The sequence below is a fragment of the Choloepus didactylus genome, chromosome 8, assembly GCF_015220235.1.
Source record: "Choloepus didactylus isolate mChoDid1 chromosome 8, mChoDid1.pri, whole genome shotgun sequence".
NCBI lineage: Eukaryota > Metazoa > Chordata > Mammalia > Pilosa > Megalonychidae > Choloepus > Choloepus didactylus.
Window position 1 is genome coordinate 113,455,902 of NC_051314.1, and position 19,410 is coordinate 113,475,311.

The 19,410-nt window shown below is 36.0% G+C and overlaps 1 protein-coding gene and 1 pseudogene across 1 annotated transcript in view; one reads left to right on the forward strand and one right to left on the reverse strand.

The window, feature by feature from the left end:
- Positions 1-19,410, reverse strand: part of AEBP2 (AE binding protein 2) — an 87,835-nt gene that overhangs the window by 7,852 nt on the left and 60,573 nt on the right. Inside the window, exons 4-5 of the mRNA XM_037845638.1 lie at positions 14,243-14,429; positions 8,999-9,123 (exon numbers count right to left, since the gene is read on the reverse strand). Coding sequence (XP_037701566.1) covers positions 8,999-9,123; positions 14,243-14,429 — 312 coding nt within the window. The remainder of the gene's footprint in view (positions 1-8,998; positions 9,124-14,242; positions 14,430-19,410) is intronic.
- Positions 2,891-4,346, forward strand: LOC119541604 (annotated as a pseudogene).

Genomic DNA, 19,410 nt, shown 5'->3' on the forward strand with positions numbered 1-19,410 from the left:
AAGCCATTAGACTATGTGTATTTTAAAAGTGTGGTTTATTTAAGTAATATAACTGAGAACTGCAATTAGCACATCTATATTCCAATTTCTATATAGGACTTTGGCCCTATAGAAAACAAATGACAAATAAATACTCATTCGTATACTTAGCTAAAATGTTTAAGGTATATATGCTTCATTCTTTTATTCCTTACTTTTAACTTGGGCAATTACCAAACAACTAAAGGTTTCAGGGTGAATAAAGTTTACACCAAATTTTTACTCCAGTCTCCACATCACTTCCACCTACATTCATACACAGATACATGCTTTCTAGGAAACATGCATTATGATGAATTATCATCCCCACTTCCTCAACCCCCAACCCCAGTGATGGATTAAGTGACCCTATTATGTACCTCTAATATGCTGATAGCTTACTTTACATAGGTATATATTTCATTGTATTGTCATTTCTTTATGAGCATATCTTCTCCAAGAGAATGGGGAATATTGCAAATCTGCAACAGGTACTGACCCAAAATTTCTGCCATAAATGGAGACTGTACACAAATAATGACAGTGGACTATTACAGTCATTTAAAATTAAGTTTACAAATGTTAAAAAGTAAAAATGCAATCTCAGAAGGTACAACACAATTATGACTATTTTAAACACCAAACAAAAACTTACATGCAATTAGGTGTATGAGTTGTACACATCAAGTTTGTAATACTCTATGTAAATCAAACTCATAAAAGTAAAAGAAAAAATCCTTAGTGCAATAGTACCCCAAAAACAAAAACACAGTTTGGTTTGGCAATGGTGGCATGGCGTAGAACTTTTTCTTCTACTTTTCTTATTTCTCATATAATCCTAATCACATTTTTAAAATAACCTTTTCTCAAATTCACCTTTATCAAATATTTTCACCAAAAGAAAAAGAGAGAAAAGGATTTAAGAAGTGTTGTGTGGCCAAACATTAAAGCCATATTGTTAGTAATTAAGGGACTGAAAATGCTGATTGTTTTATCATCTACAAAGTCTGTAGTTGAGCTATACTGGCCAACCAAGGGTCTAAATAAACAGCAAAAAAATAAAGCTGAGAAGGAAAGTCTCTAAATTATCATGAAAGGGTTTACTGTTTGCTTGGGGATGTTTTGTTTCTTTGTTTTATTTTAAATGAAACATTAGCCACTTGATCCTTAAATCCAATCTCAGGTAATCTACCTAAATTAAATAGTGGATCACTCTGAAAAAAAAAAAAAAATCATGTAAGTGTAAAAAAAACAATATACTTGCAATTCATGACCAGATTCTGAAAATTAAATTAATTCTTACATAAAATAAAAACAGATCAAAATGCCATACTTCACAATTTCCACTTAACAAAGTTGGCATATTAATGTTTTAATAATCTAACACTCAACATTTTCCCAAGTTTAAGTTCAAACTGCCTCAAAATAATCTGTCATCCCGAAACCACATTAGATTCAATAACACTTGTGCAATAAGAAACATTCTAAACAAAAATAAAACAACACTTTCTATGCCCATTATTTAAAAATCCATAGTTAAATAAATTTTTAATGTAGGCTTGGTAAAGAGATTAATATAAAAGCCCAAGGATGGATCTGGAGATTCTAAAACAGAATACCTCTACAGTGAAATAAGATATAAAAACAAGGCAAAGGCCACCTTCTCGATCTGGCCAGGCTTGGCCCAGAACATTGCGGATAGGGTCGGCGCCATTTTGGGACTGAGGCTGGTTGTGGGGGAGAGAAAAGCGGCAAAAGGGGATTATTCAAAGTACCGAAAGCCTCCTCCCGGGATCGAACGCAGTGATACCCCCAGGCCCGGGGCACCTCTGGTGGGGCAGAAGGTGATCGAATTACTCAAATATGAAGATCATCTTCTAGGTTTTGTTAAAGGCCCTGGATGGTTGAAGTGGCCATTTTGGAATTACAATGGTTTTGGATAATTTTGCCCCAGAAGTTTATTAACATTGGCAAGGATCATCTCTGAAGTGAATCAATAATAGTAAACAATTCAACAAGCTACTTAAAAAGAGCCTTAGGCATTTCTTCGGTATTTTGGTTCAAAACGGATTATATAACTGGTTAAAGTATTTCAGCTGGTTGAATTTTTCCACACACACCCACCCACTACCCACCCCGTTGTTCTTCACCCAAAACTGTAAGATATGTTTGATCTGTGTATTGAGTAGTTTCTGCAGTTTCATATTACTGCTTAAATAGTCCCGAAGGTTCATGGCAGTTTTTTTTACATTTACTAAAAGTTTTAGGAATTTTTTATCTCAACCCCTTTCATATCACAATGGGACAGCTTTTCTAAATGAAGACTTGAAAGAGTACAGAGTTTTTTCCTTTTATCTTTAATTTACATGGAAATTTAAAATATTGCAGTTTCCTAGCAGCATGGTAGTAATGAGATAGCTATGTGTTTCCCCATATATGCTGATGTTTAGGGATGCTTTTCAGATGTGAAATTTTCTTTTTGTTTTTGCTTTTTGGCTCATAAATTGGATATTTCATTTGGAGTGGATAAGTACAACAGTGACAAGTACATGGAATAATAAAGAAGACAGGCTTCAGAAGACTTATAAATCTTAAATTCAAGGAACTTGGCTAATTCTGGAGATAGCCATATGAAAACTTTAAAACAGAAGTATGGGTAGCTGACTTGAAGTAACTCTATGTCAAATAGTCTTAGGATAAGCATCTTCAAAGAACTTGGATATTATTTCAAAGAATACAAAATAAAAAAACAAATTGGAAAACAAAGATTACAAGAAAAGAACTAACACCTCCCTGTGCGGTCCTGTTGGAATTTGGACTTGCCATGAGGTGCTGAAGCCTTGTTTCACTGAGTGGGAGAGACTGGACCTAAATGGTTCAGCGAGACTTCGCTACAGCCTGGCTTAATTTTCCTCTCCATCATCATCAACAAAGTCATCACTGAATTTTAAAAAGGATTCTGACAACTTTTCATGGACAGAAAATCGTTATGATGTGAATCATCGGCGCCATAACTCTTCAGATGGCTTTGATTCTGGTATTGGGCATCCTAACGGAGGTAACTTTGGAAGGAAAGAAAAAATGGATGGCGTATGCATGGAAGAAATGGTACTGAAAACATAAATCATCGAGAGGGATACCATGGTGGAAGTTCCCGTTCTCATAGCAGTATTTTCCATTCTGGAAAAAGCCAAGGACTGCATGAAAACAGTATACCTGACAATGAAACTGGGAGGAAAGAGGACAAGAGAGAACACAGTTTGAGGCTGAGGATTTTTCATCTTTAAATCCTGAATATGAGAGAGAACCAAATCAGAATAAATCCTTAGCTGCAGGTGTATGGGGCCTACATGCCCAGACACACACATACACAACCAAAAAAATCTCCCAAGCTCCTCTCTTAGAATATCCTCCAAATCCTAAATCTAGGGCTCCAAGAATGCTGGTCATTAAGAAAGGTAATACAAAAGACTTACAGCTATCTGGATTCCCAGTAGCTTCAGTCACAGCCAGTTAAGAACGGGACTGGTCCAAGTGTTTATAAAGGCTTAGTCCCTAAACCTATTGCTTCACCTACAAAACCTACACAATGGAAAAGCCAAAATAAAGAAATAAAGTTGGGACTTCTTTCCCTCATGAGTCTACATATGGTATTGACAACTTTAATGCTTTCAAACCAACTGCCAAGAATTTTAGTTCATCAACAAATTCAGTGAAAGAGTGTAACCGCTCAAAGTCCTCTTCACCTGTTGACAAACTTAATCAGCAGCCTCATCTAACCAAACTTACAGGAATGCACACTAAGAAGAGTGAATTTCTGAAAGCACTGAAAAGAGACCGAGTAGAAGAGGAACAAGAAGATGAAAGTCATGCTGGCTCATAGAAGGATGACGACTCATTTTTTTGCATAACAGCAATAGTACTCATCAAGAGAGGGATATAAACCGAAACTTTGATGAAAGTGAAATTCCACAAGAGAATGGCAATGCTTTGGTGATTTCCCAACAGATCATTAGGTCTTCAACCTTTCCACAAACTGATGTTCTTTCAAGTTCACTTGAGGCAGAACACAGGTTGTTAAAGGAGATGCGCTGGCAAGAAGACAGTGAAAATGATGAAATGTGCTCCTTTCACTGAGAATGAAATGAGAGAATTCCAAGTTATTAGTGAACAGTTAAAGAAGAATGGTATGAAAAAAAATGGTTATTTTTAAAAATGGCCTGATCTGTGACTTCAAATTTGGACCCTGGAAAAACAGCACTTTCAAACCTACTATTGAGAATGATGACACAGAGGCAAGTAGCAGTGACACATCAGATGATGTGTGAAGGACTTCCTAACAGCTTTAGAAAATTTAGTGTGATACAGCTCTCATACAGTTTGGGGGTGAATTGTAAAAATGAAGAACTAAATTTACTAAATTTAGTAAACTTATTTAGTAAATTTACGTAGTAAAATACCCCATTAGAAGATGATTTTTGGGGGGGGGACTTCAATATGAAGAAAACCAAGAATGTTGTATTGGGCTGTGTTGAACATTATTTCTTTGTAAATGAATGTTGTAGAAATGAGGACTTTGGTTGATCCAACACTGACTTTCTTCATCACTGCAGCGTTTCTCTGACTAGCAATGTGACGATGTAACAAATGAGATTTTCTCATTTAATAATAAAAATTGTGTAATGTTTTGCAAAAAAAAATGCAAAACCACCAAGCACAACAAGCCAAATGACTAGTAACAAGGATTCTGCTGACCTCTTCTGGAGAAGGGGAAAGAAAATGTTTCAATTAAAATATAACACAAATTAGACAAGCTGCACAGTTTAGTACCTTGCATAAATTTGGGGGGGGGGGGCAAAATTGTGTCTCAGGAATCATTAGTATGATTGTTTCCTATAAAAATAATCTGGTAACAAGGAAAAAAATTTGCAGGTATTATTGAACATTCTGACTACGCACTTCTATTGAATATAGACTGTCTCTATTAAAACCTTCCCAGCCATGGAACTTGCTCATCTACTTCTTTCTAGCTTTTTATTGTGTCCCCCAAAGACCTTTTCCCATTCTGAATGTCTCTTCCCTTCACCTCTTTGCCCCAGCAAAACTCATTCTTTAGATTATACTTTACCTCTGACTTTTCCTCAGTTTAGGTACCTCTGGTTCCCCCTCTCCACCTGACCCCCTATATTACTGACAGGTGCCAAATCACTTACTCCACAGATTTTTAATTCATTCCATTCATCATACAGTACTCTTAAGTCCTCTCAGATGTTTTCATAGCTAGAAAACTCATTTTCATCTTCACAGATTATTTTGACCCCAATCTTTTAATTTTCTTTTCAGTGTCCTAATATCATTGCCACTATTTTTAGTTCTATCATTTTGTTGACTTCTTTTTGACCATCTTTATTCTTAGCCTGAGGATCTCGTAACAAGGACCATCATCACTATTCCCTTATATGCAGAGATTTTACTCATTACTAGATCCCTATTTCATGAGATCTATTTACTTTTAAATCATTAATAGTGGTGGGCCCCAAACTTGAATCCTTGGATGTCTCTTTTCTGTCTACATTTAGTCCCTATGTAATCTCATCTAGTCTCATACCTTTAAATACCAGTGATATGATGAAAACGCCAATATTTGTGCATCTGTAGCCCACACCTCTCCTCTGAACTCCAAACTCATACATCCACCTGTCTACATGACAGAGCCAATGGATGCCCTGAATGGTAACCATGTGTCCAAATTCGAGATCTTGATAGTTGCTTCTCCCCAGTTATACCCATCTCTATTAAAGGCAACTCTATCTTTACAGATGCCTGAGTCAAAAGCCCTGGAGTCATCCTTTCATCTTTCTCAAACCTGACATCCGATCAATCAATAAATTTTATCAGCACTATCATCTCTCACTTGAGATACTAAAAAGACTCATTATCCCCCTTTTCCCCACCCTTGACCCCCTACAACCTGTTCTCAACATAGAAACCAAAGTGAGCATATTAAAAGAAAAAATTAAATCAGCAGGTTCTCTAGGGCAGGGGGGTTGAGGCAAAGCTACACATGGAAACGTTTCAGAGTGATGGGAGTGTTCTGTATCTTAACCGTAGTGGTGGTTTCAAAAGTGAATAAAACTGTCAAAACTCCTAGAATTGTATAACTTAAATGGATGCAGTTTATTATACATAAACTTTAACTCCATGAGATTATTATTTAAAGAAATAAAAAACCAAATCAGACTATGGCTACTCAATTTCCTTCAATAGTGTCCCATCACACAGAGAATAAAAAACAAGGTATTAGTCTAACAAGATCCTCCCCGATTACCTCTGAGACATCTGCTACACTCTCGGCCTCATTCATTCCCTCCAGCCACACTAACCTCCTCCATAATTTTCAAACATGCCAGGTATATTCCCACCTCAGGATACTGTACCTGACTAAGTGTGCTCTGACTTTGATGCACATCCCCCTAATAATTAAATGGCTCATATCTTCACATCTTCCAGTTCTTCACAATTTTATTAATGTCTCTTGTTTACTGAGTCTATTCTAGTAGCATGCAGGCATTTTTTATTTTTTTAATCTGTTTTGTTCACTTCTGTATTATCAGTTCCTGACACACAGGTAGGTGCTCAAAGTTTAACTGAATGAACAAATAAGACCTGTCTAATGGCACAATCTAGGCCTGACGACCACATTTAACTTACCTTTTTTTAAAAGAACAATTGCAAACCTATCACATCATAAATCTGTTACCAAATTTCAAAGGACTTCATCATCCCTGCCCAGGCAAACCTATGCTCTTGCTAAATCACAGCAAAATTGCCAAAACAGCCATTTTAACCCTTTCTTCACTTCAAATCCTATCATTTTTTTCCCCTTCCAACCTTAAATTATTTAGATAACTACATGTCCTATATTCTTTAAAAAGAGTTTAAGTATGGTAGAATCTTTCTTCAACTCAAACCTCTCATGTTTTCCTATCTCAGAAAAGGTTCCCTTTCTCTATATCTAATTCTTCCACCTCTTAACTGCTTTTACATTTCTTTAATTCTTCACTCTCTCCCTCAGAGCCTCACTTTTGCTTAATTTTCAAATCCACATTCTACCCTAAGTTTATGGATATGTAACTATTGTTCTCTTTTCTACCTTCCTTTTAATGCCAAACTTTTCAGTCTAAATACAAGAGTTCTTACCCTGGAATCCATGAATAGTCCACAAACCCCACGAATAGTACTACCATTACTATCACATTAGAAAAGGCACATAACCTCTGAAACCCCCAGTTTTCTCATCTGAAAAGATCTGAGTCAGGAGGCAGTGGTGGTTTTGTGGTAACTAAAAACACTTTCAATCTCATTTAATTTTGGCATATTTAATAATTTCCCTTACATTATACCAAGCATGTCTCCCTTTAAATTTATTCCATAAAGAAAATCCACTACTTGTGATTTTCTTGGCTCATGCGATCTGAATGGGCCTTACAAAATTGTATTTCCTAGATTTCAGTCTAGCCTAGAGTGAGATTTTAACACATAAAAAAAGGAATATTACAATATTTCCATTTTGAATCTTCCTTAATAAAAGGCTAGGAAATTATACCATTCAAATCCCATGGCAGTAATCCACAAAAACACACCATTAGAACATTAACCTTATCTTTAAAATGAAAAACCTGCCAGGGAGACCAGGCACAGCAGACTGTTATAATAGTGGTGTGGGCAGTAGCTTTTTACATTAAAAAGGCAAAAAAAATAATAGGTGGGATACAGGGGATGGGGGGCCTAAATAAAGAAGGTGAGTCTGATAGGTGAGAAATCAAAAAGAAGAGGGAAGTAATGGAGGTAAGCGTGCACATTAAAATGAGTAGGCATCAATAACAAAAAAGTTAAATACTTAGGAGGCAAGTATATATAAAAGAAAAATAAAAACACAAGAAACTACATTATCATAGGAGATGGAATAAAAGAGATTCAAACCAAACCAGATACTGATAATATCACTGACCTTATCATTAAATTCTCATGCACCGATTGAAATATAAAAATTAAATTAACCCAAATTTAATACTATTTTACATTTCAAAGGCCAAAATTAAACAGTCTCTTTTCCAGAGATTCAAATCTCGAAGAATTTGGTCAATAATTAACCTCTACTACACCAACTATGCCAATTCAAAGATGAGTAGATAAACAAAATGGCAAAGGGACATGGAAAGAAAAAAACAACTCTCTATTAACTCTTACTTAACCAAAAAGCAAAAAAACAGAAAACAAAAAAACTGCATTTAGTGCTCTTCAAATTTCAGGATTTTCTTCTATGCTGAATAACACTGTCACTCAACAAATAAACTGAATGCCTGCTGTATGTGCCAGGCTGTATGTGCCAGGACAATTCTAAGCATCAGTGGAACAAAACAGAAAAAAAATTCCCTCCCTCACAAGGCTTTCATTTGATGGCCAACATTATTTTCTATGTAATATACATAAACCCTGGATGTTTAAGTTAGGGGTGCAGGGGATTGCTGGGGGTGGGGGTGGGGGTGCCAGTTGCATGGAGCACACGGAAATGTGAATGAAAATTTTTAAACCTAAAAGGAGTCTCACATTCTAATTTTACAAATTTCTCATTCCAGAGGTGGAGAAAAGGCACCTAATTTACTTAAGGTTAGAGCCTGGTCTTCCAACATCCAGTGGTTCAAAGCCATTTCCACTTTAAGGTGTGTCACTCTGATATTCCTAAATAGCTCAAACTAAAGGTCAAAATATTCAATTAATAATAAACATGTATAATTGTGGGAAATATTTGCTTAATAAGTAACATTACAAGTAATTTTTAAAATATTGGTAAATAATAAAGCAAAAAATTTTATCTAGTTTTTCCTAGATGGAGCAATTTAGAAATGATTATAAAAGTCAAAATATACTTTGTTTGCAAACTGATGCATATAATTTTTTAAAAACATAGAATACTTACAGTACTATGAAAAACAACACTGTGTCCCTTCCCTAAACTTTCTATATGAGCTGAGAGGTTAAAGCATATGGCCCGATGTCTTATCGCATCCAGTGTTTGTGCATCGAAGAAATCATGTGGTCGTGCTAAAAGTCAACACAAAAGAGGTAAAGAATATTTAGAAAAATGTAACAGTCTCCAAATAGCCAAGTCCATTATTTGTTATAAATGATATTTAGTCTATTATTTGTTATAAATGATACAGATTGAAACAACCAATTAACAAATACCTATCTAGTGTTTAAATTCAAAATATTCTTTGCTTTCAAAAAAAACTAAGTCTAGTGAGAAGATAAGGATGTTTGTTTGGTTAATTCTGCCCACTGGTTTATGAGGTTCTAATCTCAGACCTCATCATTCCATTCAACTACCTCTTCATATAATTATATCTTTAACTCCAGCATTTCTCCTGAATACCCATCCTGAATTTTCAACAATCTGATGAACATCTCCATCTTTGTACCACACTAGGATCTCAAATTCATTACGGAAAACATGATTTATATATTTCACAAACATCATATATTACTATGTAATAATTTTTTTTTACAAACTACGAAATGGCAAATACTATTTGGGGATTTTCTAATAAGCATTATGATTATGAATAAGTCCTTTAACAAAATCTAAGAAAATTATGAATACATTTCTAAATGCCACTGAACCTACCTGTTCTGGTTTTAATCTGTTATATCCCCCATAAAAGACCATGTTCTTTTAATCCACTCTTGTGGGTGGACATTTTGTTTAGGTTGTTTCCATGGAGATGTGACACACCCAATTGTGGGTGGGACTGTTAGAGTATTTCCATGGAGGTGTGACCCCACCCATTCAAGGTAGATCTTGAGAGAGAGAGACAGAGAGACAGAGAGAGAAAATGTTTGGAGATGCTAAGCTAACAGATGAAGGGAGAAGATAAGTGAGAACCCAGAGACACTTACGCAGAAATGCCCTGGGAGAAACAAGCAGAGAAGCTTAAGGAGAAGCCAAGAGATGTAATCCAGAGTTTGCTCCCAGGAGAGTCAGACTAGGACCCACAGGACCTGAGACAGAAGCCCAGAGACATTTTGGAGAAAGCTACTGAAACTTGAAGCTAAACCTGGGAGAAAAGGTTCAGCACAGTCAGCCATGGGCCTCCCCATGTGTCAGAGGGACCCTGGATGCCATTGGCCTTTCCTCAGAGAAGGTTATGTACCACTTGATGCCTTAATTTGGACATTTTTATGGCCTTAGAACTGTAAATTTGTGAATAAAACTCCACTGTAAAAGCCAATCCATTTCTGTATTTTGCATTCCAGCAGCTTTAGCAAACCAGAATACCACCAATATTCTTTTTAACTCCCAGCTCCCACCAGTTACCAACTGTGTGACCTTGGGTGAACTGCTCACCCTACCTTAGCCTGTTTTTCTTATGGAGATATCATACCAGCTGTAGATTGTTATGATTAGATAAACAAACACATATGAAAAATGCCTTGTAAATCATAAAGCAGTTTATATTAAAAAGCTTATGCAACTTTTCTAATTGTTTTAAAACTTAAAGTACACAATCTTTTAGTGTGATCACAACAAAATTTTGTGTTACTTTATCTGAACATTTTTCCAATTTCAATTTACATCCCACTAAACAACATAAATTGTGCCATTCTTAGTCCCAATGAGAAAGATGCTCAAAAATAAAAGAAAATGAGTTATTTTTAAATTACGGAGCTTACTGATAACATGTAATTTTCTGAGATCCATTTATAACTGAAAATACTATTGACAATTTAAAAAAAGTCTTGATTTTCTGGTATAGCATATTCTGAATTACATGTATGTTGATTTATCACACTATGGATATCCATGGGGTTCTCAGAACATTTACATAAATCCACCACAGTTTTTATGGGGGACCAATTTCACTAGCTAGCACACTCAAGGAAATATATCTAAACACTTCTTTTCTCACAGTACTTTTTCTTAAAAGGAAATAAGCAAAACATTACCTCATAACAAACTACCTACAATTTCTGATTTCACTGCCAAGTCAGAAAGAAAAAGTATATGACATTTGACATTTTGGGGGCATGGGGGGAAGGGATGATTTTACCAAATGCTGAGAAACCAATCTCCTTCCTATTATATCTGTAGCTATTGAAGAAAATGTGTACTTTCTCCATGCTCTCCAAATGAAGCTTTTTCCTGAGAAGGATAAGCACTTACAGAAAATAATTATTCACCCCTCTAAATCACTGAATCACTACTCATTGAAGATTTAAACAAAGAACATAAAGTCATCACTTTAACTCACAAAAATAAAAGGAACCCCCAAACTTGGTCAATATATTTGAACCTTAACCATGTTATCTCCACTATTAAAGGTAAAGAATACCAAACTAGAACTGTAGGCACCAAATAGAGAAAGGGGGGAAAAAACACTTCCATTTACTTTTTCATCTCATCCTTTTTCAATATTCCTTCTTGGCAGCTGTTTTATAATGTGCATGGTAGTGTTACCTGTATTCAATGTGTAAACACACATATTAGGATTGTGTACCACATACTTTTTTTTAACTGATGAGGTATGTAATCAAAAACCTTTGGAGACCATGAAAATAGAGACTATTTTCTTATGGTTCCAAATCATACATATTATGTGATTTCTATTTTTTCCTTTAGTATGACAATAGTATTGTGGTTATGTAGAAGAATATATCTTAGGAGATGCATCCTTTAGTATTTTGGAGTGAATTGTCAAGATTGCTACAAATTACTACAAATGATTCAGGGCAAAGTATAAATAAGAGAGATAAAACAAATACGGCATTAATGTTAAGAACTGGAGAATCTAAGTGAACTGTATACAAGTATTTATAATACTATGCTTTCAACTTTTCTTCGGTTTAAAGTTTTTCAAAATCAAAAAACTTTAATTTAAAAACTTTATCAAACAGAGAGGTTAAGCAATAGCCCAAGCTAAAGGGAAATCACATATATTGAGCATCTGGTCTACCCTAGGCACTCATTTAAATGAAGATCCTATTTTTATACTCAAGGTTTTACAATAAAAAATATTTTTTGGATGGAAAAAAAAAAAAAACTTTATCAAACAAATTATTTATGCTATAGAACTACTATTTATAATTTACTTTGTACCTCATTAAGTAAAAATGACCTTTCCAAATTACAACAGGAAGGTACTAGGCAAAGTGTTTACTTTTACTACAGACATACATATTTTTAAAGAAACAATGGACAACAGCAGCAGCAACTCCGTCAACTCAAATCAAAGCACTGTCTTAACTGTGACTCCCCACAGTGAAATTTTTTAAAGTTTAAAAAGTAATATATTCAGGGTTAACCCCATTCCAGCCATTAAAATAGGTAGCAAAAAAGTTTTTTCTTCACCTCCACCTCCACCCCCAAGTCTGCCTTTCTTGGTAATATTAGAAAAAACCACATGGTCGATAGCAACCATACAGTTAAGCAGGCACTGGTGCTCCATTTCTAGGCAAGCATTGGCTAACTTGAGCCCATCTTCCCTTTACAAGAATCGAGTAGCAAATTGTGTGAGTACTTGCAAATAAATAATATGAAAAAGTCAGTAAATTTAAATGAATACTGTGCATACACTGAGACCAAAATAATAATGAGGTTAACTGAAAAATGTGAGGAATTTATCATCAGTTTTGAGTAACATAATATATAGTTAGAAAACTTCTATGTGAAACTGCAAACTACTCAAATTAACACCCAAAATAGCCAGGGTGTTATTTTGTTTTAATAAATGGAAGTCAAAAGGAATAGGGGATCCAAATAACCCAAATTCACTTAAGAGCCAACTGTGATGAAAAATAAACACTTACTTCAAGAATAAGAAACTTTAGATGAGATTTTAATAGAGTTTATTTTTTATTTGTTATCTGTTCATTTGTCCGCTATGACTCAGTAGTAACAAAGAAATTTTAATGTTTTAGAGACTAGTTTATATTCAGGATTAGTGTCTGGAGTCTTCTATACTCTCTCTAATCAAATCTCAAGAGAAAGGGTTAGATGTAATAGATTTTTTTTACTTTCTAGTTTACCCTCTAGTTCACTCCCTATGCAAGTAGTCTTGCAGTGAACTCTCTGCCAATGACCACTTTATTCAATCATTCACTCATTCACACACTTTTCATTCATATTCATTCATTCAGGATATAATGAATTAGCAAGACTGGGCATAGTGCTGGGCTCTGGATTTCGAAGTCAATTCTTGCCCCCAACATTTACATGCCTTTTCATCTAATTATTTTCCATCCTAAATATCAAGGACACATCTCATAATCTGCACATAACCAATGCACATATGTACATACAGAGATTTATAAAAACTGAAACACAGTCTATAGACAAATCTTTCAATTTCCAACACATTCAATTTGGAGCAGAGAGTAAATACATTGCCAAATTTTACAATTTTAAAGTTTAGAAAAAGATCAAAGTAGCCCTGTGCCGGTTTGAGTGAATTGTGTCCCCCAAATGCCATTATCTTTGTGGTCTTGTGTGGGGCAGACGTTTTTGGTGCTGGTTAGATTTGCTTGGAATGTGCCCCACTCAGCTGTGGGTAATGATCATTTTGATGAGATGTTCCCATGGAGGCATGGCCCCACCCATTCGGGGTGGGCCTTGATCGGTGGAGCTACATAAATGAGCTGACTGGGGGGGGGGGAAGGGAGTGCAGCTGTGAGTGATGTTATTTGAAGAAGAGCAAGCTTGCTAGAGAGGAACGTCCTGGGAGAAAGCCATTTTGAGGCCGGAGCTTTGGAGCAGACGCCAGCTGCCTTCCTAGCTAGCAGAGGTTTTCCGGACACCACTGGCCGTCCTCCGGTGAAGGTACCCGATTGCTGAGGTGTTACCTTGGATGCTTTGTGGCCTTAAGACTGTAACTGTGTAGTGAAATAAACCCCCGTTTTATAAAAGCCTTCCATCTCTGGTGTTTTGCATTCTGCAGCATTAGCAAACTAGGACAAGCCCCCCAAATCTAATTCCACATGGAGTATATTCATATCCCCTTACAGATAAAACATGTTTGTGAATTCTCACACTAACAGACAGGTGTCCTTACCTATTTATCACTCTTAATAGAAATAGATAAACAGAGTTGAATGATAAAAACTAAATTTGTATGAAAGCCCAATATATTAACAAAAGTCATGGATACTTTTTAAGTGAAACACTTACGTAATGAACGTCGTCTTTTGTTCTTTAATTTCCTCCTTTTGTTCATTCCAGCTTTAGAAGGAGATTCTTCTTTGGCCTTTGGCTGGCTAGAAACCTTTGAGGAGTTCTGCTGACTGAAGTGTGTGGGTACATGGCGAGCTAGCCCACCCTGAGAAGCAAAGCTGGCGTTGCAACCACCAACAACGCACTATGTGAAAATAAAAGAAAAAATGATGTCAGGGATGCTGTGAAAGGAATGAGTAGAATATGAACAAATAAATATTTAATATTTTCTGAAGTAAATCAGTAGTGCAATAGAACTAATTCCAGATCCACAGATCCTAAAGTAAATGACAAACAGTGACAAGTTAAAATTCCAATGAAAAACTCCCCCTAGAGTTTTTCTATATCTACACCAACAGAGATGACAAAGCAACTACAAGTGAAAGTAGAAAGATTAGATAGATCTAGGACAGTAATTCTTTTTTTTTTTTTTAATTTCTTTTTTTTTATTAAATTCAGTTTTATTGAAATACATTCACACACCATACAATCATCCATGATATATAATCCACTGTCCACAGTATGATAACATAGTTATGTGTTCCTCACCACAATCTGTCTCTGAACATTTTCCTTACATCAGAAAGAACCAGAACAAGAATAAAAAATAAAAGTGAAAAAAAAACACCCAAATCATCCCCCCATCCCACCCCATTTGTCCTTTAGTTTTTATCCCCATTCCTCCACTCATCCATACACTAGATAAAGGGGGTGTGATCCACAAGGTCTTCACAATCACACTGTCACCCCTTGTAATCTACATTATTATATAATTGTCTTCAGGAGTCCAGACTGTTGGGTTGGAGTTTGGTAGTTCCAGGTATTTACTTCTAGCTATTCCAATACATTAAAGCCTAAGAGGTGTTATCTATATAGTGCATAAGAATGTCCACCAGAGTGACCTCTCGACTCCACTTGGAATCTCTCAGCCACTGAAACTATTTCATCTCATTCTGCATCCCCCTTTTGGTCAAGAAGATACTCTCAGTCCCACGATGCCGGGTCCACATTCATCCCCGGGAGTCATACTCTGCGTTGCCAGGGAGATTTACACCCCTGGGAGTTGGGTCCCACGTAGGGGGGAGGGCAGCGAGTTCACCTGTCGAGATGGCTCAGTTAGAGAGAGAGAGGGCCACATCTGAGCAACAAAGAGGTACTCAGGGGAAGACTCTTAGGCACCATTACATACAAGTTTAGACTCTCCTTTGTGGTAATGAGCTTCATAAGGGCAAGTCCCATGCTCGAGGGCTCAGCACATCAAACCGCCAGTCCCAATATTTGTGACAACATATGCTAGGGGATCAGCATCTCAAAGTTTAGAGATAGGCCTTACACTTTAGGGACAGAGTTAACTGCTGTAAGAGCTTACAATCTAGGGACTATTACAATTATTGTGTCCACATTAGGCTATGTTCTAAGATTCAATTCTGAGTTTACACATTGTAGTTAGTTCATACTGGTGAGGCATCATCCCTCTCACCATGTTTTCTCCAACACTTTTACTCCTATATATATATTTTCCTACAATTTTATAGAGTTATATTCACATACCATACAGTTATCCACAGTGTACAATCAGTTGTTCATGGTATCATCATAAAGTTGTACACTTATCACCACAATCAGCATTTGAACATACTTATTACTACAAGAAAAATTGTTTTTTTTGTTTTTTGTTTTTTTTTAGCAATAAGAAAAAATGATAAAAAGAAAAATAACATGTCATACAATACAATATACTACTAAGGACAGCAAATAACACCACTACCAAGAATCCCATATTACTCCCCTATATCCCCTTCTCATATACATTTAGCATTGGCGTATTGCCTTTGTTACATTTAATGGAGGTATATTACAATGTTACTGTTGACCATAGACTCCAGTTTGCTTTGATTAGGTTTTTTCCTGAATACCATCCCTTTTTCAAATTTCTACATGGTTGACATTCATTTGCTTTCCCACATGCAAAAACATTTTTATATTTGTATATTTAGTAACAGTCTTTGGCCACTCCAGTTTTTGCCACATTATACAGTCCCAGTCTTTATCATCTATCGTTACCTCTGGTGTCATACATTCTCCTATCCCACCTCTTTCAGCTTTACTCAGACATCTCTGTTCAGTGTACTTACAATACCGTGCTACCAACACACAGTATTATCCTGTCTATTTCTGGATCTATGCAATCAATCCTAAACATTCTGTAGTCCTTCAGCATCAAATGGCTGATCTCTGCCCTCTTTCTATCTCCTGGTCACCTGTGTTGTCAGCTTTTAACTCCCAAAGTTTGTTCATTAATGTCTGTTCATATTAGTGAGACCATACAGAATCTGTCCTTTTGTTTCTGGCTAACTTCACGCAACATAATGTCCTCAAGGTTCATCCACATTATTACATGATCCATGTCTTTGTTCTGTCTTACAGCTGCATAATATTCCATCATGTGTATATACCACAGTTTGTTTATTCACTCGTCCTTTGATGGACATCTGGGCTGTTTCCATCTCTTGGCAATCGTGAATAATGCTGCAATAAACATTGGTTTACAAATGTCTGTCTGTGTCTGAAGTTTCAGTTCCTCTGAGTATATACCCAGCAATGGAATAGCTGGGTCATATGGCAAATCTATATTTAGCTTCCTGAGGAACCTCCATACTGTCTTCCAGAGTGGTTGCACCATTCTACATTCCCACCAACAATGAATAAGTGTGCCTCTTTCTCCACATCCTCTCCAGCACTTGTCATTTTCTGTTTTTTGGATAATGGCCATTCTGGTAGGTGTGAGATGATATCTCATTGTGGTTTTGATTTGCATTTCCTTAATAGCCAGTGAAGTTGAGCATTTTTTCATATGCTTTTGAGCCATTTGTATTTCCTCTTCAGAAAAATGTCTGTTCATGTCTTTTGCCCATTTTTTAATTGGACTGTTTGTCTCTCTGTTATTGAGATGCAGGATTCCTTTATATATTCGGGATATTAAACCCTTATCTGATATGTGGTTTCCAAATATCATCTCCCATTGTGTAGGTTGCCTTTTTACTTTTCTGACAAAGTCCTTTGATGTACAAAAGTGTTTAATTTTGAGGAGATCCCATTTGTCTATTTGTTCTTCGGTTGCTCATACCTTGGGTGTGAGGTCTAAGAAACCACCTGCTTTCACAAGATCTTTAAGATATTGCCCTACATTTTCTTCTAAGAGTTTTATGTCTTGGTGCTAATGTTTAGGTCTTTGATCCACTTTGAGTTAATTTTGGTATAAGGTGTGAGATGGACATCCTCTTTCATTCTTTTGGAAATGGATATCCAGTTCTCCAAACACCATTTATTGAACAGGCTGCCCTTTCCCAGTTGCTTCAGCTTCACTGCCTTATCAAAGATCAGTTGTCCATAGATGTGAGGGTCTACTTCTGAATACTCAATTCGATTCCATTGATCAGTATATCTGTCCTTATGCCAGTACCATGCTGTTTTGAGCACTGTAGCTTTGTAATATGCTTCAAAATCAGGTAGTGTGAGACCTCCCACTTCACTCCTCTTTCTCAAGACATTTTTGGCTATTCGGGGCACCTTACCTTTCCAAATAAATTTAGTTATTGGTTTTTCTATTTCTGTAAAGTAAGTTGTTGGGATTTGAATTGGTATTGCATTGAATCTGTAAATCAGTTTAGGTAAAATTGCCATCTTAACTATATTTAGTCTTCCAATCCATGAACATGGTATGTTCTTCCATTTTTTCAGGTCTTGTTCAATTTCTTTTTGCAGTTTCTTATAGTTTTCTATGTAAAGGTCTTTTGTGTCCTTGGTTAAGTTTATTCCTAAATACTTGATTCTTTTGGTTGCTATTGTAAATGGGATTTTTTTCTTGATTTCCTCCTCTTGTTGCACATTACTTGTGTATAGGAACACTACAGATTTTTGCATGTTGATCTTGTAGCCTGCTACTTTGCTGTATTCATTGACTAGTTCTAGTAGCTTTGCTGTAGATTTTTCTGGATTTCCTACGTATAGAATCATGTCATCTGCAAATAGTGAAAGTTTTACTGCTTCCTCTCCAATTTGGATGCCTTTTATTTCTTTTTCTTGCCTAATTGCTCTAGCTAGAACTTCCAGCACAATGCTGAATAGCAATGGTGATAGTGGGCATCCCTATCTTGCTCCTGATCTTAGAGGAAAAGCTTTCAGTCTCTCCCCATTGAGTGTGATGTTAGCTGTGGGTTTTTCATATATTGCCTTTATCATATTGAAAAAGTTCCCTTCTATTCCTATCCTTTGAAGTGTTTTCATCAGGAAAGGATGTTGAATTTTGTCAAATGCCTTTTCTGCATCAATCGAGATGATCATGTGGTTCTTCTGCTTTGATTTATTGATGTGGTGTATTACATTAATTGATTTTCTTGTGTTGAACCAGCCTTGCATACCTGGAATAAATCCCACCTGGTCGTGGTGTATAATTATTTTAATGTGCTGCTGGATTCGATTTGCGAGTTATTTTGTTGAGGATTTTTGCGTCTGTATTCATTAAAGAAATTGGTCTATAATTTTCTATTTTTGTAGTATCTTTGCCTGGTTTCGGTATTAGAGTGATGATGGCTTCATAGAAAGAGTTAGGTAGCTTTCCCTCTTCTTCAGTTTTTTTGAAGAGATTGAGCAGGATTGGTACTAATTCGTTCTTGAATGCTTGGTAGAATTCACATGTGAAACCATCTGGTCCTGGGCTTTTCCTTTTTGGGAGCTTTTTGATGACTGACTCAATCTCTTTACTTGTGATTGGTTTGTTGAGGCCATCTATTTCTTCTTGAGTTAATGTTGGTTGTTTATGCTTTTCTAGGAAGTTGTCCATTTCATCTAAGTTGTCTAGTTTATTAGCATATAGTTTCTCATAGTATCTTCTCATTATCTCCTTAATTTCTACAGGGTCGGTAGTTATATTTCCTTTCCCATTTCTGATTGCATTTATTTGCATCTGCTCTCTCTTTTTTTTTTTGTTAGCCTAGCCAGTGGTCCATCGATTTTATTGATTTTCTCAAAGAACCAACTTCTGGTTTTGTTGATTCTCTCTATTGTTTTCCTGTTCTCAATTGCATTTATTTCTGCTCTAATCTTTGTTATTTCTTCCCTTCTGC